This window comes from Vipera ursinii, assembly GCF_947247035.1.
Source record: "Vipera ursinii genome assembly, chromosome: 8".
In the NCBI taxonomy this organism is placed as follows: domain Eukaryota; kingdom Metazoa; phylum Chordata; class Lepidosauria; order Squamata; family Viperidae; genus Vipera; species Vipera ursinii.
The window spans coordinates 13,450,752-13,477,294 of record NC_139519.1 but is presented as its reverse complement, the minus strand read 5'-3'; the positions used below and the strand labels follow the sequence as shown (position 1 = coordinate 13,477,294).

Genomic DNA, 26,543 nt, shown 5'->3' with positions numbered 1-26,543 from the left:
ACCCGGGCGGGGGCGGTAGACCGGTTCCTCTTTTGGGGTTTTGGTGGGTTTGGAGCCCTTCCCGTTGCCAGGACGGCAGCGGGGATAGTGCGAAATATGCGGAAGGCCTTCGGTTGCTCTGCCTGTATTTGCACCTAGCTGCGGTGCGAGTAAAAGCTTAAAAAATAAAAATAAAAACAAAGGACTCAGCTGAAAAGGGACAAAGCTGAAGAGGTTTCTAAGGATATAAAAAGAATTGTTTATGGTTATGACTTTTGCTTTTAAAAAGGGAAATTCGAGAGCAAGGCCCAGGGACCAGTTTACAAAAACGCCTGTTCTAATAAAAAAATAAAATACCTAAAACTCTAAATTTGTATTTCAAAAGACCCATTTTATTAGTGGGCTCCTTGGTGCTCTCTTGAGCTAGGTGGTTTTCTTGCAGGTGTTTTAATTAGCAAACTAGGTAGCATCACTGCTGTTCTATTTCCATATTTTTCACAAGAATGTGAATGCCCGTTCCTTAAATGGTGCCATCTGTACAGTATACGTTAAATGCCAAAAAGGACCAAAGTATGTTTTGGAAAAATAAAGACATCTCAAGGAGACCTTCCTGATATAAAAAGACTGTCCTTTGTAATAAAAAATGAATAGTCACCATACCTATAACAGATTCTGCCAAATCGATGGCTTTCCATTGCTTTTAAGAAAATTGGCATCTCTGCAACCTATTAAACATAAATCTATATTTGCATCTTGCATTCCCCTGTCTGTAATTGTTTGCTGGATAAATCACTGTTGCTTAGGGCCTTGTTTTGTTTTTATTCTGGGGCACAAACTGAGTTTATAAGTGCAGTGTATGGATTATACACTGCATTCAATTTACAGGCAAATAAACCACAGGATTCATGGCATCCGGCCCTCTCAATTCCTGGCAAATAGATGGGGAAGAAATGGAGATAGTGACAGATTTTATTTTCCTAGGCTCCAGGATCACTGCAGATGGGGACTGCAGCCAAGAAATTAAAAGACGCTTGCTCCTGGGGAGGAAAGCCATGGCAAATCTAGACAGCACACTAAAAAGCAGAGATATCACCCTGTCAACAAAAGTGTGTATAGTCAAGGCTATGGTCTTGCAATGTATGGCAGTGAAAGCTGGACCATAAGAAAGGCTGAGCGCCAAAGAATTGAGGCCTTTGAACTGTGGTGCTGGAGAAGACTCCTGCGAGTCCCTTGGACTGCAATGCAATCAAACCGGTCAGTCCTAGAGGAGATCAACCCTGACTGCTCTTTAGAAGGCCAGATCTTGAAGCTAAAACTCAAATACTTTGGCCACCTAATGAGAAGGAAGGACTCACTGGAGAAGAGCCTAATGCTGGGAAAGGTTGAGGGCAAGAGAAGAAGGGGACGACAGAGAATGAGGTGGCTGGATGGAGTCACTGAAGCAGCAGGCGTGAGCTTAAATGGACTCCAGAAGATGGTAGAGGACAGGAAAGCCTGGAGGAACGTTGTCCATGGGGTCGCGATGGGTCGGACACGACTTCGCAGCTAACAACAACAAACCACAGGATGACTGAGTATCAACTGTAAATGTGGCATGTCAGAATGCTGATAACAGGTCCAGAAACTGGGACAAACGTATCAAATAATGCGTAGACAGCCGTGGCTACTGGTTTGGAGAGCAAGATATGGACAAGATCTGAAAAGTAGTTTTTTTAGACTTTCCTGCCATTTCCTGGCTGAGTTTTTGAAGTAGCTCAAAGAGCTGGCAAAAATTTCTGACACTAAAGTTCCTTGAATGGCTTCTTTATATTGGAGAAAGGATTTTCTGTTGATTTAGTCTATGTTAGTGAAGACTCACAGCAGGAAGAAAAGGGGGTGGGGGGAAACCCTGGTATTTCCTTTGTGAAACTAAAGAGCCAATTTGTCTTAGAATATATGCAGAGTTCATTTCTTCCTGAGGGTGAATAAACATGGCCCTGTCCACAAGCTAGCAGTTAGATAATAATAGTTTCACCTCAGAAGGGTGCAGTTTTTCACTGTAGGCAATCTGAATGCATTCAAGCCTGAATGTCTTGCATTTCCTTTATTAGAAATGACTTAATGCATAAAGACTCCACCCTGCATTGCGACATTTAGAAGCCTATCTAAGAAGTTAATTTAGTGCTTCCCAAACCTGGGTAAATTACTCCAAAATAAACGAGTATTTTTTTTCCTTTGGACAGCAACACATGAACCCATTACCCAATCCCAAAAGGGACATTTAAATAAGATAAGCGGTAAAAAGGATTTTCTGATAAGCGATTCCTGTGCGTTTAAGGGTAAATTTTGCCCAATAAGAACTGAGAAGATCTTAGTCTTTATGATCCTTGACCTATGATTACAATGGATATAACATTTTATTGATGTATATTAAATTTAAAAATCTATTTTGCTGACATGAGGAAATCTAACTTAGGGACAAAAAGTCACCAACTGACCATTGAAGCCCAGTATGTTTTACATTTATGAAGTTGAAGCATGCAAAAGACTGTATATTTGCCTGAAATTAAATATTGTTGTATAACTCTGGGGTGTAAATCAGAGGTCCTCAACCTTTTGGGCACAAGGGACTTGTTCCGTGGAGAGAGATTTTCCCACAGACCGGAGAGTGCATGGTTTTGCGTGCTTCCTGCATCCCATGGATGGGGCTTTGCTTGTTTGTGCGGACCAGTTGCTGGTATGCCCCAGACCGGTGCTGGTCCATGGACCGGGGGGGGGGTTGGGGACACCTGGTGTAAAGGACATACAGCAGCCCAATGTCTGGAGGCTGCAAAGGTTTGGATGGGATGAATCAAGTAATAACCTAAGAAGATGCAGCTGCTATTTGTTCTTTGAAGTCTTCAGTGTTGTTTCAGGGTAGGGTATACTTGAGGAAGCATTTCAGAGACTTTGAGATCGCAGGGCCCAGCAACTATTAAATGGGCAGATGGAGGTTGTAGCCATCAGGACCTTTTCCTAACTCAGTTTGGTGCACCAGTTTTGGCCCCAACTGAAGCAAGAGGACCTAGAATCATAGGGCTGGAAGGGTCTTGCATGTCTTCTAGTCCAACCCCCTCCCCAAGACAGGAGACCTTACACCAACCTAGACAATGGTTGTCAATCTTTTCTTGAGAACCACTAACATTGGCGCTCCCTCAACTCCAGCAGGCAAGCTGTCACTCATGCCATCATTACCACCCACCTGACTGCTGCAATGTGCTCCACATGGGTTTGGCTTTTAAGATGCTTTGAAAGCTTCCCTTGGTCCAGAATGCAATGGCCTGTTGTTGGCACATAGGTAGCCATCAACATGGTCATATCAGAACTGTCCTTTAGGCCCTGAGCTGTCTTTCTGTTAATTTCAAAACTATTCAAAATCCTTGTTCTCAATCCTTTCAAGCCATGCTAACTCTGCCCACAGTCTGGAGTTCGATCCTGACCTGCTCATCTTTCCATCTTTCTGAGGTTGGTAAAATGAGGACACAGACTGTTGAGGGCAATAGGCTGACTGTGTAAACCTCTTAGGGCTGTAAAGCACTGTGAAGCAGTATATAAGTCTAAGGGTTATTGCTATTGCTATTAATCTTTCTCTCTAAAGTTACATCATGATTCTCTTTCTATAATCCATAATGTCTAATCATCAAAGCCAGTCTGTAAATCGCAACTTAATTTTTTTTTCATTTTTTCATTTTTTTTCCATTTTCCATACTGCATCTTCTTCAGTATCTGCTTTAGTTTTGACACTTCTGATTCAAATTTCAGGGTTATTTCAGAGAGCTTCAGGGACGGAACTATGTGATTTTGTTTATATTTTAATTCTAGATATTTACTGTATTTCCGTTGATGTATGCAAACTGCTGAGAACAGTCTGATTGCAATAGAGTATTCCAGTAAGTAAATCAATAAACATTATGACATGTAAATTCAACTTTATTTGAACCATCAGTCATATTCTCCATTTTCCTCCTGAGGCCATATTAATTACAAAAAATTGAAAACGAAGAACTCTTACCAGGCACGTTAGCCAGTTTAACAGTAAATCTACTTCTTTGTCTTCTTATGTCATTCTATTCGTATTGGTTGGTTTTATTTATCCATTGGAGAGTTTAGCAGCAACAGTACAATTTAACTTACAGGACTTAGAGCTCTAATATTTTATATCATAATGTTACTACATAATGTCGACGTCACCTGGGAGGAATTTGATCCTGTGACTCCCAAGGAAGTGGACAGGATTATGAGGAGGTTGAGCTCCTCCACATGCTTACTGGACCCGTGCCCTTCCTGGCTGGCATATGCAGCTCGAGAGGGGACACGAGGCTGGTTCCTGGCGGTCATCTCCGCTTCTCTGAGTGAGGGTCACTTCCCCACCGCCTTGAAGGAGGCGGTGGTGAGACCTCTCCTCAAGAAGCCCACCTTGGACCCATCCTCATTGAATAACTTTCGTCCAGTCTCCAATCTTCGCTTCCTTGCGAAGGTTGTTGAGAGCGTGGTGGCGCACCAACTCCCTCAGATCCTGGACGAAGCGGTTTATCTAGACCCGTACCAATCGGGCTTCAGGCCGGGGTACAGCACGGAGACGGCATTGGTCGCTCTGATAAATGATCTCTGGAGAGCCCGGGACAGGGGCCATTCCTCTGTCCTAGTCTTATTAGACCTCTCGGCGGCTTTCGATACCATCGACCATGGTATCTTGCTGCGACGCCTCAGGGGACTGGGAGTGGGAGGCACGGTTCTGCGCTGGTTCTCCTCCTTTCTCCAGGGTCGCTCGCAGTCGGTGTTGGCAGGAGGACAGAGGTCGACCCCGAGGCCTCTCGCTTGCGGAGTACCTCAGGGGTCGGTCCTCTCGCCTCTCCTGTTCAACATCTACATGAAACCGCTGGGCGAGATCATTCGCAGCTTTGGAGTAGGGTACCATCAGTATGCTGATGACACCCAGCTTTTCATCTCAACTCCAAACAACATCAGTGATGCCCTCGACGTGATGTCCCGCTGCCTGAAAGCGGTCCGGGAATGGATGGGGAGGAACAGGCTTCAACTGAACCCGGACAAGACTGAATGGCTGTACGTACCGGCTAGCCAGGATACTCAGAACATCCCATCCCTTAACATCGGGGACGAGTTACTACCCCCTGTTGATAGGGCCCGCAACCTGGGTGTCCTCCTTGACTCGCAGCTCTCCCTGGAAGATCACATAGGAGCTGTGACCAAGGGGGCCTTCTCCCGGGTTCGACTAGTTCGCCAATTACGGCCTTATCTGGACCTGGATGCCTTACGTACAGTCACCCATGCTCTTGTGACCTCTCGCCTAGACTACTGTAACGCTCTCTACTTGGGGCTGCCCTTGAGATCCACTCGGAAGCTTCAACTGGTGCAAAGTGCAGCGGCGCGGACACTCTTGGGAGCCTCCCGATACTCCCATATCACACCTCTCCTCCGTGCGCTACACTGGCTTCCGGTTGCCTTCCGTGTGAAGTTCAAGGTGCTGACAATGACATACAAAGCCCTACATGGCATGGGTCCGGACTACCTGCGGGAGCACCTTCTGCCAATGTCAACGCCCCACCGTCCTGTGCGCTCCCACAGAGAGGGCCTCCTCAGGGTGCCACCGCTCAAGGAATGTCGGCTGGTGGCCCCCAGGGGGAGGGCATTCTCAGTGGGTGCGCCAGCCCTCTGGAACAGCTTGCCAACCGAAATCCGGATGGCCCCCGACCTCCGCACCTTCCGGCGCGAATTAAAAACTTACCTGTTCCAGCAGTCCGGCCTGGCCTGATAGCTCTTATTGGGGTCCCAATTTGTATTTTACTATTGTTTGTTTTTCACTACGGTTCATTCTGTATGCCTATCTTATTCTGTACACCGCCCTGAGTCCCTCGGGAGAAGGGCGGTTTATAAAAACAAATAAATAAATAAATAAATAAATACTAATATTAAATTTCACTTAAATGCTGAAGTGGTTGTAATCCTTTGTATTGGGATTGCGTTTTAACCCGATGTCTGATGGAAATAAGAATTTGTTGTCAAAGCTGTCTTCCCAGAAGGGTAAATTTAATCATCCTTTTCAGCTCAAGGCCTGGTTATTTATAGCTCTGAATCTGTCACTGCTATATGTATATGTAAAGGGATTTTTGTATATGAAGTTGAATACAGAACTTTCTTCAGCTAAATGGAAATTCTTCCTCAGGACCTGGATTACCTAGACAAGACCTTTCTTGAGGACATTTCACAGTAGTTAATGTAATGTCTAAAGATTTGGACCATACCATCTGCTGCTGATTTCTGCCACACAGTGTGGAATAAGGCGTGGTTGTGACTGTCCACATTTTGCCCAGCAAAGTTTATATTGTAAAACAGAGGTCCCCAACCTTTTGGGCACCAGGGACCGGTTCCGTGGAGAGAGGGTTTTCCACGGACCGGAGGGGGTGTGGTTTTGTGTGCTGCCTGCATCTCACGGATGGGGTTTTGCTTGTTTGTGCGGACCGGTTGCTGGCGTGCTGCGGCCCGGTATTGGTCCACGGACCTGGGGGTTGGGGACCGCTGTTGTAAAGGATTCTCATGCCTAAATTATGTGCTTATAGTTTTGCTATAGCCTACCCTTAGTCAAAGCTGAGAAATGATAGGGTACTACAACAGGATGGCGACTATTAACAAGGGCCTGTGAAATCTGTAGGATGGCAGATATGGACACAAAATGATTATGAGCCTGAACTTATAAAGATCCTGGAGAAAGGACAGAATCATGAAAAAAGCATGTTAGCAATTCCTTCCTGGCAGCACCAACCCCACTTATGGGCAGATATGAAAGATGCTTTTCAAAACACTCATTGATTGGAAGAAACTAATATACTTAAGTTCTTCAGGTATTATCCCTCCTCCAACTTGTTGTTTTATTAACTCCTAAGAGCAATATCCTGCAATTGTGGCTTTGCACAGAAGGCCACAGTAATGAAGCTGGACAGGTAGCCCTGAAACCTTAACTTATATAGCTTGCAGGAAAACCTAGTCAATTTGGGATGATTTGGCAAACTGGTTAATCAAACCATAGCGCATTCAGCAATCCAGGAGATGTATGTATGAACTCTGGGCCCTTGTCACTGTGCCAGCATTGTGGTAATATTTTAGATTGGTTTATTTGAGCTCCTCTTCCAGAACTTAAACTCTTTTTGGTTGTTGAGTTGAAGGGATTTGTCGACTCCTTCTATCCCACAATCATCTTTTAGGTATTCTGCCAAGTCTCTCAGCTTCTTTCAAAAAAAAAAAAGACAAATGCAGGTAAACGCCAGTATCGATGGCTTCTCCCCACCTCCTGTTACGTACCTGCTCGTTTTGAAGCAGGAGGTCCTGTACTTTGAAGAGGAACTGGTGGAAAGAACAGCCAACCAGGTGAAAAGTGTGCTTGGGAGTTTCGGTGTTTACACACTCATAACATTAAAGGGTGTGGTTCTCTTTGATTTAAGAGAGAGCAAACATATTCATTTATGCATGGATTAGTAAACGGTGATTTGACTGCTTTCTGTCCATTCTAAGAGGGAGCCCTCTTTCTTACAGAGGTATAGCTTAAAAGGTAAATGATCTCTTCTCCTGGGCAACCCCCCCCCCCAAGACAAGATTGCTACAGTGAATGGGAAAACCTCTGTCAATCACTATATCCGGGGTGCAGGAACAAATGATGATATCCCCCAATCCCTAGCTCACCACCCTTACCCATTTAAAAATGTTCTTTCTAAGACTTCCCAAGCAAGTGGTCTCTGCTGCTTTGTTCCAGTTTGGCTGCAGCTTCAGTCCCAATACTGATAATTTTACCATTGGTCTATTAGGTCAATAACCCTAGTCTAAAACCAAGATGTTAATGCGCTATCCAAAGTGCATATGCCAACCCTTTTTCTTCTGCTTGGGCTGGGTGGAGAGTGCTCCCAATACTTTCCCACCCAATGCCCATAGTACCACAATCTTCCTCCTCCCCCCTCCCCCTCCTCCTCCCCCTCCTCTTTCTCCTCCCCCTTCTCTCCTCCTCCTCCTCCCCCTTCTCCTGATTGACTAGCGGCCAGGGGTAGGCAACCTTGGCTCTTTTATGACTCGTGGACTTCAACTCCCAGAATTCCTGAGCCAGCACTGGCTCAGGAATTCTGGGAGTTGGAAGTCCACGAGTCATAAAAGAGCCAAGGTTGCCTACCCCTGGACTAGCCTTACTCTTTTCCTCTGTATCCTATCCAGCTATAGGATGTGCTGCCTCTTGGCTTATCACCCTACTTTCTGGAATGTCTTTTCTGGAAAACTTGCTTCACTGTAGTCCACCAATCTCTCTTCCTCCGCCTCTTCTCTCATAACGGGGGACCTCTGGAAAATCCAAATTCTACAGATCTTATTGGGAACCTGGAAAACATGTACTAGAAGAAAGAGATAAACCATGTTTGCATTATAGGAATATGTCACCAGGAACCATGTTTAGGTGAACAGAGGCTTTTTACTTGTTCTAGTTCACACAAGTCTGCATCAGTTCCATTCCATGCAAGACCCTCCCTACAATCATTTCCTGGCAAATCACAAATTTACAGAATATAGATTTGAGGTACCTCAGCTAGGATGCCAGTGTGGTTGTTCTTAAATATGTACAACAGGCCCATGTGAGATTAGTTTTTATCTTGTTTTTAATGTCTGAAAACAAGGAAGTAGGACTAGCGGACTGACTGATTCTTATTTGCAAGTGGAGGATGGAGCAAGTGATTACAGAATAAGCAAAGGCGGTGTTAAGAAGTGTTGGTGAAGAACACATGGGTGGCCTGCAGAAGCTAAAAGAACGTACAAGCTGAGAAGTTCAGACACAGCTTTGTTATTGATCTGAAAGAAGAACAGAGCCATAGCTGGAAAGGCCCGGAAATACTTAGGTAACATGCAATTAAATCTAGCTCTACCTGGTGACTTCTAAAGAATCTGCTGAGATGACTCATCAACATCATTATAGTCTCTTTCACAGGAAGAAAAGTCTCCAGAAATTGCAAAGCAGTTTTCTTATGTAGTGTTGATGTAAAAAGCAAAGCTGAGCTGAGTGGATGAATGGATAAAGTTTGGGTGGACCAATATAACATGTTTGTATTCTTGGTGAGTTCCATTCTCCCATTAAAAGAGCCTTGGTGGAACAGTGGGCTAATGCCTCCTTAAGTAACACCAGCTGCCTGCAATTAGTGCAGGTTCGCATCCCACCAGGCTCAAGGTTGACTCAGCCTTCCATCCTTCCGAGGTAGGTAAAATGAGGACCCAGATTGTTGGGGACAATTAAGCTGACTTTGTAATAATGCCGCTTGGGGTATGTGTGAAAGCCCTAATAAGCAGGCATATACATAGAATGAAGGCTACTGCTAAGCTTGTAAGCCGCCCTGAGTCTTCGGAGAAGGGCGGGATATAAATGGAATTAAAATTAAAATTAATTAAAATTAAACACTTAACCTGCAACATCAGGTATAGCTGGACACTTGAGGCAGCGTCCTTTGGGGCTCCCAGTTCCTACCATTACCCTTCTTTTTAAAAACTTTTTTAAAGGTCCAGGTAGTCCTCGACTTACGACCACAACTGAGCTCCAAATTTCTTTTAAGCAAGACAGTTGCTAAGTGAGCTTTGCCCCATTTAACCCTTTTTTCTTGCCACAGCTGTTAAGTGAATCATTTCAGGTGTTAAGTGAATAACCGGGTTGTTAAGTGAATCTGGCTTCCCCATTGACTTTGCTTGTCAGAAGGTCACCAAAGGTGGGTCACGTGACCCGGGGGCACTATGCAACGGTCATAAATGGGAGCCAGTTTCCAAGCGTCTGAATTTGGATCACGTAACCATGGGAATGCTGCAACAGTCTTAAGTGCAGAAAAAGGATCAAAAGTCACTTTTTTCCAGTGCTGTTGTAACTTTGAACGGTCCCTAAATGAACTGTTGTTAAGTCGAGGACTACCTGTGCTGTGTCCCTCCGTGGTCTTGCCTCCCACCGTATAAAAAGGTAAAGGTAAAGGTTCCCCCGCACATGCGTGCTAGTCGTTTCCGACTCTAGGGGCCGGTGCTCATCTCCGTTTCAAAGCCGAAGAGCCAGCGCTTGTCTGAGGATGTCTCCGTGGTCATGTGGCCGGCATGACTAGACGCCAAAGGCGCACAGAACGCTGTTACCTTCCCACCGTAGTGGTCCCTATTTTTCTACTTGCATTTTTACGTGCTTTCGAACTGCTAGGTGGGCAGAAGCTGGGACGAGTAACAGGCGCTCACTCTGTTACGCGGCACTCGGGACTCGACCCGCCAAACTGCCGACCTTCTGATCGACAAGCTCAGCGTCCTAACCCACTGAGCCACCGCGTCCCTTCCCACCGTATACAAACCACGAAAAATCTGTCCTGATTTATATGTCATGCATTACAGGTTACTTGGCAAAAAGTTAATTAAGTACATGACAAGGAAGGGAGGAAGCAATAGTGTTGATTTGGTTGTAATTTGGTTTTTAAAATGCGGAGGGGAGTTCCTTGGCATTTGTTTACTTCCAGAACTCTCCAAAGTGTAATGAAAGCCCCACTTGCTGAAATCTCTTCAACACAACTGTTAAAAAGCAGACATCAAATCCTTGACATGTGGGAGAAGAACTAAGGGCAAAGGTTGGTTAATGTAGTAATCATTGAAGCAAATGGATCCTCCTGCTCAAATCTAGCATAGCTCTCCTTAGGCTGTTTGTATGTCCATATTTGCAAAATGGGCAATAAACACTAGCTTCATATGGGATGGAAGGGAAGCTAAAGTCAGAAATAATTGCGAACAAAACAAAATTTGGGACCGTTCAGACATGTCCGTGATCCAAAAAAGAAACACACACATTTTAATTATTCACATTCAATATCTTTCCAAAATAGCATTTCTAAAAATGAAGGTGGTATAGATTAAAAATGTTAATATTATTTTAGTACATGACAATCAGATCTGAGTTGATTTATCCTTCAAACACTTAGGTTTAAAGCTTTTCTGCCCCATACACTTTTCAGCTAAAGTAATTTTCCTGTCTTTTAAAGCTTACTAATTCAATAAAAAATTGTGTTTTGCTTTTCTATCACTTTGCAAAAAAGATCCTCTTACGTTCCTATGGATATCTGCCTGTGTCAAATAGGATGATCCCATGCATGTCTTTGTTGCTATACCAGATGCACCCATATATTACATTAAGCCATTTTGTTAGTGCTTGTTTATTCAACTTCGTGCGGCAGCTGAAGAATGTGCTTTGGGAGTGGGACAGTTAAAGAAAACCAGAAAGTTTATATTTCAGTTTGCATTCCTGCTCAGCTGCAAAGCTGTACCTAAAGTTATTGCCTTCCTTTATTTCTTAAGCAACCTGCAATAGGGTGCAATTTTTCATGTTTCCTACAGAGATCCAGTTTGGTGTAGTGGTTAAGGCAGAGGTCCCCAACCTTTTGGTACCAGGGACTGGTTCTGTGGAGAGATGTTTTTCCACAGACCCGGAAGGTGCGTGGTTTTGTGTGCTGCCTGCATCCCAAAGATGGGTCTTCGCTTGTTTGTGCAGACCAGTTGCTGGGTTAAGGCACCCGGCTGGAAACCAGGTGACTGAGTTCTAGCCTCCACTTAGATAGAAAGTCAGCTGGATGACTTTGGGCATTTCAGATTCCAATTTCCTCTCCCACAGCTATGATACAATGGATTTATTTGGTAGTGGTCCACACTGCAACAGTGCTTCTAATTTATTTACTGATGCTCACCTTTGACCGTAGCATTTACATGTGGAATGGAGGGTTCTACCAAAAAAAAGAGAGAGAGAGAGAGAGAGAGAGAGAGAGAGAGAGAGAGAGAGAGAGAGAGAAAGAGGTTGCACCATCTCTCTTCATGGCCTCCTTTGGTGGTCATGTCAATTCACCTTCCTCAAACCATTTTATAGTATTTCTAGGCTCCTTAATAAGCTTGATTGACACTCATCTTGGCAATCAAACCCTATTGTTAGGAGCACCCTTAAGATCATCGGGTGACTCAGAGGAAATCGCAGTTCAAATAGTTTCCCAGCTTATTCTGTGGGCTGTGAATGGTGATTTTCTTACTAATCATTTGCTCCTATGCTCCTCCCCTCTTCATTCCCTCTGCTGTCTCAGAATCAGCTTCCCTAATTTGCTAACCAGTTTTGTAATTCTTCATATCGGGAAAGGGGAGGGGAGGCATCTCTAGATTTCAAGGATTACAAAACGCTGCCATTGCTTCTTTAGTATTTGAAGTCCACCTGCAGTCTTGCTGGTAAGTATTGATCCTGCAGTTACTGCCTTAGGCTTTCCTTTATAAGAGTGATGTTTCAAACAAACAGAAAAAGACTCTTTCCCTCCAGAAACTAGTGTTTTACGTATGTAGGAGAGTTGATTATAAAGAGTGCAATGGAGTACACTAAATCGTGACTTCAATTGGAAGAAGGTCCTAGGTATGGAGGTTTAAGATCTCTGTTAAGATGACTTGATTAGATTTTTTGTTTTTTAGATTAGAAAGAGAAAAATTAACAAAAACAAATACTTAAGATGTGAAAAAGAAAAAAGTACTGTAAAAATAGAGAGGAAAGAAGGAAGGATGGATCTGTTCTGGAGAACTCAGAGAACTATGCAATCAGAGTAATTTGTGTTCTCACTTCAGATATCAAACAAAGCCATAATTAGCTTGTTTGCGAGATGAAGAAGAATGGTTTAGTTGAGAACTATTAGCCGTGCAACTTCCCTTGCACTAGGTTTATCATCGTACAAATTCATAATTTGAGCTTAGTATTTTGTGTTAACCTAGCTGACCTTGGTTTATTCCATGAGCCATGATTAAACAAAACTTAATGCGATGTGTGAACCAGTCACAACCTGTTCTCTAGACCAATGTGGTGAATTACAATTATAATGGAAAATTAAAAATAAAATGGTGTTTCCCAATAGGAATTTTGTTGGGTGCCTGATCTATCCAAGTTCACATTTAATGATTAAATATGCCAATGTAATGTGCTTTTGAAAGGTAAGCACATATTTCAGGAATTCAAATGGAAGCTTATACTTTTTAAGTCTAAGCATCCCTGAGCAATACCGTGGATATGCATCACCTGGGAAATAGTCACTTAACCCAGGATAGGTAGATTATAGGAGAAGATTGCCATGTTGCAAAGCAAACAATTAGCCATGCTTATATGGTTATGCTGTTTACGCCATGTCCTTTTTAAAGCTCATCCATCCGGTGTCATGAGACACCACAAAGTAATTAGGTTCCACTTGGCTCATTTATAACTCATTGATCATACTTCTTGACATGAGGTGCTTTGGTTACCTAGGACAAAGCGTGTGATAATTCAGTATCACAACAGATATAGCACTGGCGGGGCGGGGGGGGGGAAGATAAAAAGCTTGAATTGGCTCCATTGCTATCTGATCCCAATAGGGTACATAGGTAAGGTAAAGGTAAAGGTTCCCCCGCACGCACATGCGTGCTAGTCGTTCCGACTCTAGGGGGCAGTGCTCATCTCCGTTTCAAAGCCGAAGAGCCAGCGCTTGTCCGAGGACGTCTCCGTGGTCATGTGGCCGGCATGACTAGATGCCAAAGGCACATGGAACGCTGTTACCTTCCCACCGGAGTGGTACCTATTTTTCTACTTGCATTTTTACATGCTTTTGAACTGCTAGGTTGGCAGAAGCTGGGATGAGTAACAGGCGCTCACTCTGCTACGCGGCACTCGGGATTCGACCCGCCAAACTGCCGACCTTCCGATCGACAAGTTCAGCGTCCTAACCCACTAAGCCACCGCGTCCCTAATAGGGTACATGCTTCATGCTAATTCATGGTTTGTCATGGTTTGTTACACTATGCATGGTTGACTAAGCCATAGTTGGCAGGGTCAATGCACTAGGCTAAGCCAGATGTACAGTACAAATAATGAATGTCTGACTTCACATAACTTGCTAAGTCCAAGTCAAACAAGTATATTATGCCACAACGCAAAGTATGATCTAGTTAGGCTGAAACTTATATTCTAATTCTTCCAAGTTTGATTTCATACTGCATTCTCAGACTAATTTAATGTATTTAATAATTAATTTTAATTAATTTTATTTGAATGGAAACATTAATTAAAATAAATTAATTCATTAAAAAGAGAACAGCAGCAAGGGAAAAACCCTCAAGGCAGACTCAAGGCACTAATAGATCTTTTTCAGTCATCAGTTTTCTATGTTTCTGTTAGGAGTATATTTGATTTTTTTTCTTAATTTTCTTTTCCTTTTCCTTAAAATGGGGAAGTTATTTAATTTTCATTACATGAGAATGTTTGAAAAGGGCAAAATAAGTTCTCAGAAAAGCACTAAAGGTAAGGTAAAGGTTCCCCCGCACATGCGTGCTAGTCGTTTCTGACTCTAGGGGCCGATGCTCATCTCTGTTTCAAAGCCGAAGAGCCAGCGCTTGTCCGAGGACGTCTCCGTGGTCATGTGGCCAGCATGACTAGACGCCAAAGGCGCACGGAACGCTGCTACCTTCCCACCGTAGTGGTCCCTATTTTTCTACTTGCATTTTTACGTGCTTTCGAACTGCTAGGTTGGCAGAAGCTGGGACGAGTAACAGGCGCTCACTCGGGATTCGACCCGCCAGACTGCCGACCTTCTGATCAACAAGCTCAGCGTCCTAACCCACTGAGCCCCTTAAAGAAAAGCACTAGTGGGATATAAAAGGCTTTCTGTGGGTTCTTCTCTGCATTCTTGAGAGAGGGAGGGAGGGAGAAGGAGAGAGAATAAAGTACCCCCTTGCCCCCCCTTTTTTTTTGCTAGGCCCACTCAAGCGAAATGCTGCACATTTGTGAAACATTTGCAGGTGAAGGGCTAAGGAAAAAAAAATCAGGCTGTGTTGGTTTTTTTCTAATCTGCCTCCAAATTAGAAGCAGAGGAACTGCAGGCAGTCAACACTCACAATTCTAGGCAGATAAATAATAGACACCTGATAAATCTGATTTGGTGTAACGCCTCTCTTTATGTTCCTAACCATAGTTCCCTGTATCAAATATTTGGACTTACACTAGCCGCGTTGCCTTATGTCCCCCTGACTTGTGTGCTGTAGAAATGGAAGTATACACAAACACCTACAAACAAAACAAAAGCCTAGGGCTCAATATGTTGTAATCGCTCCTAGAGCGAGAGGCTTAGACAGGGTGCAATCTAATTAGATCCTCAGAAGAATAGTCCTGATGTTCTAAAGCCGAGAGAAAATCAAATTATTCCTCCTGTGCAGAAGGTGGGAAATGGTTTTGTACCAGGATTATATTAGAAGTTCTTGAGGTGGGATAGGGGTGGGGAATCTTTTCAAAGGCTATTTGAAGGAGGGCAAATTAGCGTGTTAAAGACGGTTGGAAATATTTGATGCTGGTTTATTAGTCTTACAATGTTTTCCCCTGGAAATGTGTTGTTTTGTGGTTCCAAAACCTCTCCCAGCTAGTGCCTGGAGAATTAACGGAGAATATAAAAGGGCTGATAGCAATTAGCCAGAGATAGCATCTTCTTCTACATTGCAGCTATCTATAATAAAAGGGGATGAGTGGAGGAAGATAGATACCCGTCTCTGGAAATAAAGGAACAACGATCAGAAATAAAATCGAAAACTCCGTGTTGCTCTTTCATTTTTACTTAAAATCCACTGCTTAAAATAGTCACCTTGGTTTCCAGAAGGAAAGAATTGTACTGTCTGGGAGATTCTTCTGTCCTCAAATAAAGCTGTTTTGTGAGTAATATTATGACACAATGAAACCAGTAGTTGCCATGTTATCAAGAAGGAACATGATGGGCAAAAAGTAAGTGCTTTCTAGGACAGGATAATGTTAGCTCTTATTGTGTGAGCTGATTGAGAACATTTATATGTCTTTTTCACATTAGACTTCAGAGGGAGTATTTGTAAAAAAAAATAAAAATCCACAATCCAGGAGCTTAAATCAGCTTAGCATTGAAAGCCATTGACGGAATAAAGCAGTTACAAATTGTTGGGTTTTTTTCTTCTGTTTTTAAAGGCTAATTAATGCACAGGCAGGGAAAAGACTTTTTATCTGGCTATTGGGATAAGAGTTGCTTTAATAAATGACTTCCTGTATTGATGGAAAGTAAGTGCATGGTTTATTGAGGGATACTGAGGTAGGATGAGATGTTCTCTCCTAGGAAAGTGCTTTTGATGGGCAATCAGTTACGAAATAAATAAATGTTACAGGACGTATTGGAGTTTGCGCGCTAGAAACAGTGTGTCATCATTTGTACTGTGGCTCTGTAGTAGGAGAGAGGATTTGCCGATATGGCAAGTGTGGCTAAACACAGTACCTTTACTGCATGGGGCAATGGTGAAGGGTGCCACGAGCTACAATTCAGCAAAATCTGAAAAGTTACAGTTTTATAAATGTTCTAGACAGATTTGAACACAGCGGCCTTACTGCATGGAGCAATGGTGAAGGGTGCCACGAACTACAATTCAGCAAAATCTGAAAAGTTGTCTTGGGCTATCTGCTATCAGCCCTTTTATATTCTCCGTTAATTCTCCAGGAATTAGCTGGAAGAGGTTTTGGAACCATAAAATAACAAATTTTCAGAGGAAAACAGTTTTATAAATGCACTAGACAGATTTGAACACAGTGCCCTTACTGCGTGAGGCAAGGGCGAAGGGTGCCACGAGCTACAATTCAGCAAAATCTGAAAAGTTAGTTTGATAAATGTGCTAGACAAATTTGAACACAGCGCTCTTATGGCATGGGGCAAGGGTGAATGGTGCCACGACCTAAAATTCTGCAAAATCTGAAAAGTTACAGTTTTGTAAATGCTCCAGACCAATTTGTCTGTGGATAAATCCCATTGAAAACAGGACTTGCTTCCAAATAAAATTTATTATTTATTGAGGGTTGGGTCAATTAATGAATCTGCCCATTAAAATTTGCAGATGTGCATATGAGGAAACAATGCTATTCAGTAAGGTATTTGATAAAGTAGATCACAACCTACTTAATAATAATAATAATAATAATAATAATAATAATTAATAATAATAATAATAATAATAATAATAAACCTTTATTGTCAAAGTACAACATGTGTACATTGAGATTAGCTGAGCCTCCCCCTGTGCTCTCTCCCCCCAACACACAGTGACAACAAACCCTCCATCCCACCACGTGGGTTAGATAGCATCACCACCAGATGGATTCGTAGCTAGCTGACAGGCCGTACTCAGCGTGTGGTCCTCAATGGAACTGCATCTACATGGAAGGAAGTGTGTAGTGGGGTGCCTCAGGGCTCTCTGTTCTTGGCCTAGTGCTCTTCAACATCTTCATCAACAATTTGGATGAGGGGATAGATGGGGAACTCATCAAATTTGCAAACGACACCAAGCTGGCAGGAATAGCCAATACTCCAGAAGATAGGCTTAAAATACAGGAGGATCTGGACAGACTTGAACACTGGGCGCTATCTAACAAAATGAAATTCAATGGTGAAAAAAGTAAGGTTCTACATTTAGGCAGGAAAAATCAAATGCACAGATATAGTATAGGTGGTACCTTGCTCAATAGTAGTAACTGTGAGAGGGATCTCGGAGTCCTAATACCACTTTACAATGCCTTGGTAAGGCCAAACCTGGAATACTGCATCCAGTTTTGGTCACCACGATGTAAAAAATATGTTGTGACTTTAGAAAGAGTACAGAGAACGGCAACAAAGATGATTGGGGGACTGGAGGCTAAAACAAATAGGGAACGGTTGCTGGAATTTGGTATATGTAGTTTAACGAAGAGAAGGGTGAGGGGTGACATGGTAGCAGTGTTCCAATATCTCAAGGGCTGCCACAAAGAAGAGGGAGCCAAGCTATTCTCCAAAGCACCTGAAAGCAGGACAAGAAGCAATCGATGGAAACTAGTCAAGGAGAGAAGCAACCTAGAACTAAGGAGAAACTTCCTGACAGTTAGAACAATTAACCAGTGGAACAACCTGCCTCCAGAAGTGGTGAATGCTCCAACAGTGGAAGTTTTTAAGAGGAGACTGGACAGCCATTTGTCTGAAATGGTATAGGGTTTCCTGCCTGAACAGGGGGTTGGACTAGATGACCTCCAAGGTCCCTTCCAACTTACTTATTATTATTATTCATTCATTTTAGATAATAAATATGCATTACAGAAAATGTTTTCCCTCCCTTATGAGCTCAATTTGCCATATGTAATTTTTGATAAAGATGTGTTTTATTAAAAAAAAGTTTAGTCATGACCTATTTTCTAGGGATTTAAATTTGGTATTTTGCCTTTGTCAGTTCAAAGGGCATTTTAAATCAGTTGATATGTCTTTCTTCATTTAAAAAAATAATTTTTATTGAAATACTTTTAATAATAAAGGGGGAGAGGGGGACCAGACAAGAGGCAGCACAACCCGAAGCTGGATAGGAGACAGAGAAAGAGAGTTAGAATAGCCAATCTCTAGAATCTCCCAGGGTATATCTGTTAGGATGGGAATAGTAAGAGTTTAGTCTGGCAAGAGTCTGTCTGTTGACTGCAAGCAAATAAAGAACTGAACTCTGACTGAATTGCTTCTCATTATCCTTGGGCTTAGCCTGACACCTGGCCATTAGACATTCCTTATTTGGGGTAACTGGATTTGAAATTCAAAATATCCAAAGCACAAAACAGTAATCTATTCCTACGTGCACAGATACGCCCTTTACTATATGAAAACTACACGGACATCTCTCTGTGAAGTCCTAAGCAGTCGAACTCCACTCAAGAGAGACTTTGCCTTACTTACTTGCTGCGGGACACTGAATCTATGTCTAAAGCATAACGCTGACTGCCACACAATTATTGGCGGGGATTATTTTCTTCTTGAAGGCGAACATTTCTTTCAACTCACTTCGGAAGCGATCATGCAACCAGGCGTAAAGGAAAGGATTATAGCAGGAGGAGCTCATGGCAAACCAGTGGCAGAGCAGTTGCAACAGAAGGAAGTATTCTTTGTTGATGAGCTTGATATCGATTTCACGGATGATGTTGAAGACATGAATGGGGAGCCAGCAGACGGCGAAAGCAGCCACCACAAACACCAAGAGGCGGAAGATCTTCCTTCTTCTGAGGCGGTCAAACTCTGCCTGGCTTTGTGTCGGATGACCTGGAACGACACGGTTCTTCAGCTTGATGGTGATGCAGATGTAGGAGAGTGAGACCGCTGAAAGAGGCAGGATGTAGGTGATGATCAAGGTGCTGAAAGCATAGGCCAGGCGCTCCCTCTCCTCTCCTATCCAGAACTCCTCGCAGATGGCAAAGCCTTCTTTTTGGAACTCCACATGGTAGGTGTGGGCAACAGCGGGAGCCACCAGGGCACACGAGAGCAGCCAGATCCCACCAATGACATAGATACACATCGTAAATGAGATGCGTCTCTTCAGGAGATGCAGAGTGGTATAATATCTGAGGGAGCAGAACGACAGAGTTACAGGATAACAAGAGTTGAAAGGGACCTTGTAGGTCTTCTAATCCAGACATGTCAAACACAAGACCTGGGGGCCGGATCCGGCCCGCAAAGTGGTTTCATGTGGCCCGTGAAGCCATCCTGGAAACAGTGAGGGAACGGCCCCCACTGCCATGGCCCTGGCCCAGAGACCCTCTTCCTGCCAGAGACCCTCAGATCTGTCCCACTCCTGCCCAGGCCCCCATAGGCACCCTTGATGCGAACGATGTAGAGCTGGCCATGCCCACCCAGTAGGCCACACGCACTCTAGCCACGCCTACCCAGTAGGCCACGCCCACCCTGGCCATACCCACCCAGCCCCTTGAGGGCAATCGCAATGCTGATGCTTGACACCCCTGTTCTAATCCAACTATTTGCTTAAACAGGAAAGCCTTCCTTACCATCTCAGACAAATGGTTGTCCAACCTCCAGTGTTGGAGCACCCACGACCTCTGAAGGCAGGCTGTTCCACTGATGAATTGTTCTAACTGTCAGGCCATTTCCCCTTAATTCTAGGTTGGTTCTTTCCTTGATTAATTTTCATTCATCCATTCATCCATTGACCCTTCTCTTGCTCCTTTCTCTGCTCCTTTTATGGAATTCTTTCTGGCTTCTCAATTATACCCTAACCACAGCGCTCTCTGTCAAATCTTTTAGGAAAAATACATCTTATGTAAACGTTAAAAAAATAGAAAAATTAAAACCAGAGGACAACATCCAAGATAAATCTCAAGGACAGTAATAATTAAGGCAAGAAAATGCAGCGTAAAAAGCAATGGTGTTTCTTCTGGTCATCATCATTATCACTGTTGTCATTTTTCTGTTGCATTAGGATTAATAATGTTTATTATACACATAATAATAATAGGAACTTTCCTAGGTGCCTGGTGCATATTCAAGACACAATAATCTTAATATATGCAGTAATCAATAAAAGAGCAAATGCAATCCACGGGGCAGGTAGACCCAGGAGAACAACAACTGTTATTCCCCAACATCTTTTTACTTTTAATTTAATTTAATTTACTACTTCTGTAATAAATGGTTGTCTTTCCAATCAGCGCGCATTGTTATTCCTAGCGTAACACTTAGCACTTTGGTGAATACAAGTATTGATTGATGGCTAACAACTCTGTGCTCACTTCCCCCTCGGATTCATGTCTAAACACAAATGTCTTCTCACATCACAAAAATGAATTGCTAGTGCCTCCAGTTTCTATGCTCAGCATTGTTCTACGTTTTACTGCTGCTCCTCTGGCAGTTCTATATTTGGGCTTAATTTCTAAAGAAGCATTTGCTGCTTCTCCCATCCCAATAATACCACCAGGGTCAGAAATATAATCAAAATAATTTGCATTTGCAAGCCCTTGGTTATAATCTGGGATTAACTGATGCTCATCTCGATTCCTCTCAGACCTGCATCCTTCTCTGGGAAAGCCATCAAAGTCCAGGGTTTTAACTATGGTCTTTCAAGTTTCTTTGATGGTATTCAGAAGTGCAACCTTACCAGTGACTAGCTGTATCTAGCCTTGCATGCTCTCCATTGAGAGGCGAGTGGACTAAATAATCTCCAAGCTCCCATTGTTATGATTTATTGATTTAGCGTGTGCTCTTCAAAGGAAGAGTGAGGTTGCACACTAAATAAAAAGTATCCTGGGCTTTACTCCAGCATAAGTGTGCATAAGTTTGTAACACTTAGCTGCCCCCAGAGTGTCACTTGGCCCATTTTCCCCTTGGGGAGTTGAATCGTTCTGCTATTTGCGTCAGTGTTTGATCTTGTCACTAGACCAATAACCCTCAACCAAAGAAAATTCCAGGCTGGTCCACAGAAGCCAGCGAAACCTTCAGGGTGCCTAACATGGATTTATTTTTTTTTAATTTTTTTAATTTTAATTCCATTTATATCCCGCCCTTCTCCAAAGACTCAGGGCGGCTTACAAGCTTAGCAGTAGCCTTCATTCTATGTATATGCCTGCTTATTAGGGCTTTCACACACACCCCCAAGCGGCATTATTACAAAGTCAGCTTAATTGCCCCCAACAATCTGGGTCCTCATTTTACCTACCTGGGAAGGATGGAAGGCTGAGTCAACCTTGAGCCTGGTGGGACTCGAACCTGCACTAATTGCAGGCAGCTGGTGTTACTTAAGGAGGCATTAGCCCACTGCTCCACCAAGGCATTCTTCTCTTCTCCTAGCTCTTGCTTTGATTTAATTTACATTCTGTTTCTGTTGGGTTTAATTAAATAAGAGAGGCACGTCCCAAGGTAAAACACATCCCCGAATGTTCTCAATCCTTGGGAGTTGTCAATTATCCCATCCTCATCCTCATCACAGAATAAAATAACGGGGACAACCTATTGTGGATGAATGAATCACAGAGGCTTTTTATTTCTTTTCAGGTGATCAATTATGCCATACACAGCAGGTTCTTCCTGGTCTCTCTCAAAGCCTGCCAAGAAACCCAAGCCCTCCTCTAGCTCTGACTTTTAAAAAAAAAATACATGCCAAACCTTTCTAGAGCCTGATTTTCTGAGATAAAGGCGGTTCCCCACTGCTGAGCTCTTGGCAGAAGCTGACACTGTCACAAGAGTTGCTGTCCCATTGCCAGTTTCTGACCTGCTTAATGGCCTCTGTTCCCAGTCACTGCCAGTTCTCTTAACTTTCTTCCAAGGTTGCAAAGTTTAAACAGGTATTTTATACTTTGCAGACGTCTTTGGACAATATTGGAATAAAAGGGAAAACGCTCCCGCCTGGGAGACTCTGCTAAATGAAAATTGGCTTCCTTCTCTACAAGGTAGTCCCAGAGCAGAGGAAACCCATCACCAAACATTCAGGGTCCGCCAAAATTTATGTATATCCTAACCAGTGCCATCCGTTGCCGCTTCAAAAAATGATCCGTAGAGATCCAGGATGCTCACTAACGTACCCACCACCGTTTCAAAAGCCACAAAGAATTCTTTTCATTAATTGCGTTTTGTTCCTCTGTTCCTCTTGTGCTGCAGTCAACAGCTTATTTGAGAATGGGAGCTATCAATCAGGAATGATCACTGTCTGCATTCTGATATCGAATTATGAACCTAATCTCCATGGCAAGACACTCCTTGAGAATGGAGGGAACACTGGGGGGGGGAACCCTACTCAGAGAACATTTATCTGGTTATGGAGGATTTTCTCTATGGGCAGTGACCAATACAGCAACATTTTCCCTTTTATTCCCTGTAGGCCCTCTACTGAAGAAGCTTCTCCATCTGAAGAGCAGTCAAACCACAGCTGTTTATGGAATATATTCTTTTGATGGATACAGAGTGGAGAGCCTGGGGATTTCTCAGTTTTGAGTTCTCTAAAGGAAAAGGAGATTTAAAAAGGTAAGATTTTCTTTTCTCTCTTATCTACTATTTCACTGAGCCACCACATGTGCCACTTACAAAGCCCAACCGAAGTGGAACGTGGTGCACGTATGGGCACCTGGATTAAATCCAGGGGAATGCATGGCCAAGAATCGGATGTAATCTAGTTTTGTCCTGTTATGGACGTGGCAAACACATGAGCCTGGAAAGTTTGAGGAGCTGGCCCTTATTTTCCTACAGCAGGGGCTGTAGATATCAGTACATCTCTTAGACAATTTGGCCCACTGTTTTCAATCGACATGGTTTGCAACGTGGTCCAGGGTACCACGAACCCTCTAAAAGCCCAAGCAGAGACTCTCCAGAAGCCTTCAGAGATTGCCCTAGAATTGTGGCTTCCAGATATGCAATGATTATGTTATATTTTAACTGTTTATTTAGTGCCCTCAGCTTCAACTTTTTTGTCTTGGGTCTTATCTACTTTTTGGAATGCATCCCACTCCTTTTGGATCTGCTGCTCAATGTATTAGCAGGAATTGCCAGAGTTACAACAAGCTGCACCTCCAACCTTTGCAAGGACTATGTTGCTATGGAAATGTTCCATCGCCCACTCCAAGTTCCAAACAGTTTCTACGTTTGTCTGGCTTTCCAAAGGCAACGGCTGCACTTGATGACCATGGCACCAATTTCTTTCTCTGTGGCAAATAATAAGATATCACATTATTAATTGAAGAGCAGGGACAATTCCCATTGCAGTGAGAGACCAACTGTCTCTGTGATCCTTCCTTGGACCAGGCTGTGAAAAGGATAAGCAGAGCAAATGAATCTAAATCTCTGGTTAGAGTCACTCGCTCAGCCCACCTATGGAGGACAGACGGTGTAAAAATTAACTTATTTACCAAAGCAGTTGGCCGCAAGTTAAAAACATGATGAGAGGTTGGAGAGGAAAGGATGATAAGCGAGGTGTAGAAAAGAGCCGACAACAGGATAATGAGGATCAACCGGTATAATGCTCTTGTGTTTTTAACTCTCTGCTAGAAATACAAGAAGGAAGCACCAGTTTAATCTCCTCCAGCTATAAGTTCCTTTCTGGCAGGAATGAAATGAAAACAGTAGGACATTTATAGGACATAAGAAAGAACGCTGACCTGTCATATTGTCCTAAGGAAAGAACCAACATCTAATGTTAAGTACATTCTTGGCAGACAGAGAATCCCAGGATCAAGCCTCACAATTTATGAGTAGGTTTGGGAAGAGTGAGGAACTCTTGATCAACTTCCTGGAGGGCTTCCATCCTTAAGAGTAACATAAACATCCCAGCTGCATGACCTCAAGGTGAGCTGCATTTCAACTTAACTAGGGAGTCCAATGACTGAATAAGAGCTCTTCAGTCAATCATGTATTTCACCGTTGACCTGCAGGGCTTCCTCTTAACACAGAACCTAGATTTGCACGTTGTGTTAAGGCATCATTTGCCTAAACGTGGTTCACCAAATGAATTCCAATCTTTCAATTCACACAACACACTACTAGGCCAAAACCAAATAAGGGAAACGCACAGCAGGTCAAATGAATCTTAATTCTCTGGTTAACATGCCAAATGTGAGAGTTCAGCGAGAAGTGTATGAACCAAGTCTCTCTTTAGACCAGTGTTTCTTAACCCTGACAAGTGGAAGATGTGCGGGCTTCAACTTCCTAAATTTTAGGACTTGATGTCCACACATCTTCCAGCTTGCCAAGGTTGAGAAATACTGCATTAGACTCTTGATTATTCGGAAACATTTTGTTACCTGTCCACAGCAATGGCTGTAAGTGTGAAAACAGACACATAGACGGTCATGGGCTGCATCAGGAACACAAAGTAACACAGGAACTTCCCAAAGATCCACCCCTGGGGGTCGAAAGCATATGCCAGAGTAAAGGGGATGCAGGTTGCACACATCAACATATCTGAGAAGGCCAAGTTTCCAATGAAGAAGTTGGTGACATTGTGCATTTTCTTGGTCTTGCAGATGACATAAAGAAGAAGATAGTTGCCAAAGATGCCGACAAGCACCACCAAGGTGTAGCAGGGGATGATCAGAGGTTTGAAAGACTGGATCAGTTGCACACTAGTAAACTGGGAGCTGAAATTGGAGCTGTTCCTCAGTGCTACCCCAGAGCTGCTGCCATTAAGGAAGCCAGCATTCCAGTAGTTGGTGGATTCCATGAGTCAATCACAATAGAAGCTGGCTTTGACCATAAGTAGAGTAGACAGCGTTTACTTTGGGCTCCATCTCACATTGTCTCTGCAAGCAGTTGACCTTATTGGGGATCCAGCTAAGCAGGATTGGTTCTGCTTCAGATATGGGTGGGCTGTAGACCACGCTGACAGGTTGAAAGGAAAATATTCCAGGAGAAGGTAACAGCGGTTCACTTTTCTACTGTGGCACAGTAGATGTGTCCTAAAAGCCACCAAAAATCAGGCTTAACTTGGATGGTATCTTTGACATTGTTTCACACCAATTAGATATGGAAAAACAAGATATCTATTAAATGCAACGGGTGCTGGATTTTAGCCTGGTTCAAGTTATCTATGTTTCAGAAAATTCCTTCTGTCCTGATGCACTCCCGTATTCATGGGCCATCTTTTGAAGGACTTGTTTTTGAAGCTGCCAAAGAAATGCTCTCAGAGGCCATGAGTTGGAGTCCTTTCAGCTCATTAGGCCTCCCCTGCCTTTTAACGCCCTCCCCATTTTCCTCTGAGTAGCTTCCGTAGGCTCCTCCGTAACTTTACTCTTTCATCTCAAGATCACAACCTCCTTGTTTACTTTTTCAAGGGAAGGATTTTGCTGCAGGGTGCTTGAAAACAGCAATTTTTTTATTAAAAAAAAGGAAGAAGAAAAGGGAGAGAGAGATTTAGAATGACAGGGAATCTAGTAAACAGCTTTCCCTAAAGACTGACAAACTGAAAAATAAGTTAGCAACATGCCAGGCTCCGAACTGCTCTGATCAAAGCTGACAGAGCTTTGTTGCGAAGTAAGGGTGGCTTGAAATATTCAGCAATACATACTGTACATACATACATACATACATACGTGCACAATTAATTGATTAAATAAAAATGCTTTTCTAAAAATAGGAGAAAGGAAAATAGGAGTAGGAAGGTGTGTTGGATATGTTCATCGCCTTGAGTCATTTGTAAAAAATAATAAGGGTGGCACAGTGGTTAAGACACTGGAAAGCCAGCAGCCCAGGTTCAAGACCCAACTGCTACACAATGGGGTGAGCTGTGATCCTCCCCTCAGCTCCTGCCAAAGCATGCAAATGCAAGTAGATAAATAGGCACCACTTTGAAGAGAAGGTAACAGCGCTCGGTGACATCATGCTGACCATGTGACCATGGAAATGTCTTTGGACAGAGCTGGCTCAATGGACTTGAAAGGAAGAAGATGAACACCACCCCCTGTAGTTGGCAAAGACTAGCGGAGTAAAATCCTTTACCTTACAAATAAATTGATAAATAAATGAAATACATAAAAATATAGGATACTATCTCCAATTTTCCCAGTGTTTTTTTGTTAAATGAACCATGCAATTAAGAGGCCCCCCTTTTTTGCCTATGCAATATCTGGCACATATGGAAAGCAAGAGTGTTGCTAATGTTCAGCTATGAAATACGAAATATACTCCGGCATGAGCTGTTATTAACCTCGGTCACAGATCCATCTGGAATCCTGAAGCAGATAG

General features: G+C 43.2%; 1 protein-coding gene and 1 long non-coding RNA gene across 3 annotated transcripts; one reads left to right on the top strand and one right to left on the bottom strand.

Annotated features, from left to right (window-relative positions):
- The first annotated feature begins 21 nt into the window (after positions 1–21).
- On the top strand, positions 22–24,890 carry LOC310643825. 2 transcript variants are annotated; one of them, XR_014493167.1, is made up of 4 exons: positions 22–213; positions 3,820–3,887; positions 22,693–22,835; positions 24,827–24,890. It is a non-coding gene; the product is annotated as an uncharacterized lncRNA (long non-coding RNA). The 2 variants fall into 2 exon arrangements; XR_014493168.1 differs by lacking the exons at positions 22–213; positions 3,820–3,887 and adding an exon at positions 19,195–19,308.
- LOC310643819 (prolactin-releasing peptide receptor-like) lies at positions 18,796–26,291 on the bottom strand (the record flags this gene model as incomplete). The annotated part of the gene is made up of 2 exons (XM_083368411.1): positions 24,605–26,291; positions 18,796–19,429 (listed from the first exon to the last, which is right to left on the bottom strand). Exons 1-2 carry the CDS (start codon positions 25,021–25,023, stop codon positions 18,796–18,798), a joined length of 1,053 nt encoding a protein of 350 aa, XP_083224537.1. The 5' UTR covers positions 25,024–26,291.
- Between the last annotated feature and the right edge of the window lie 252 nt (positions 26,292–26,543).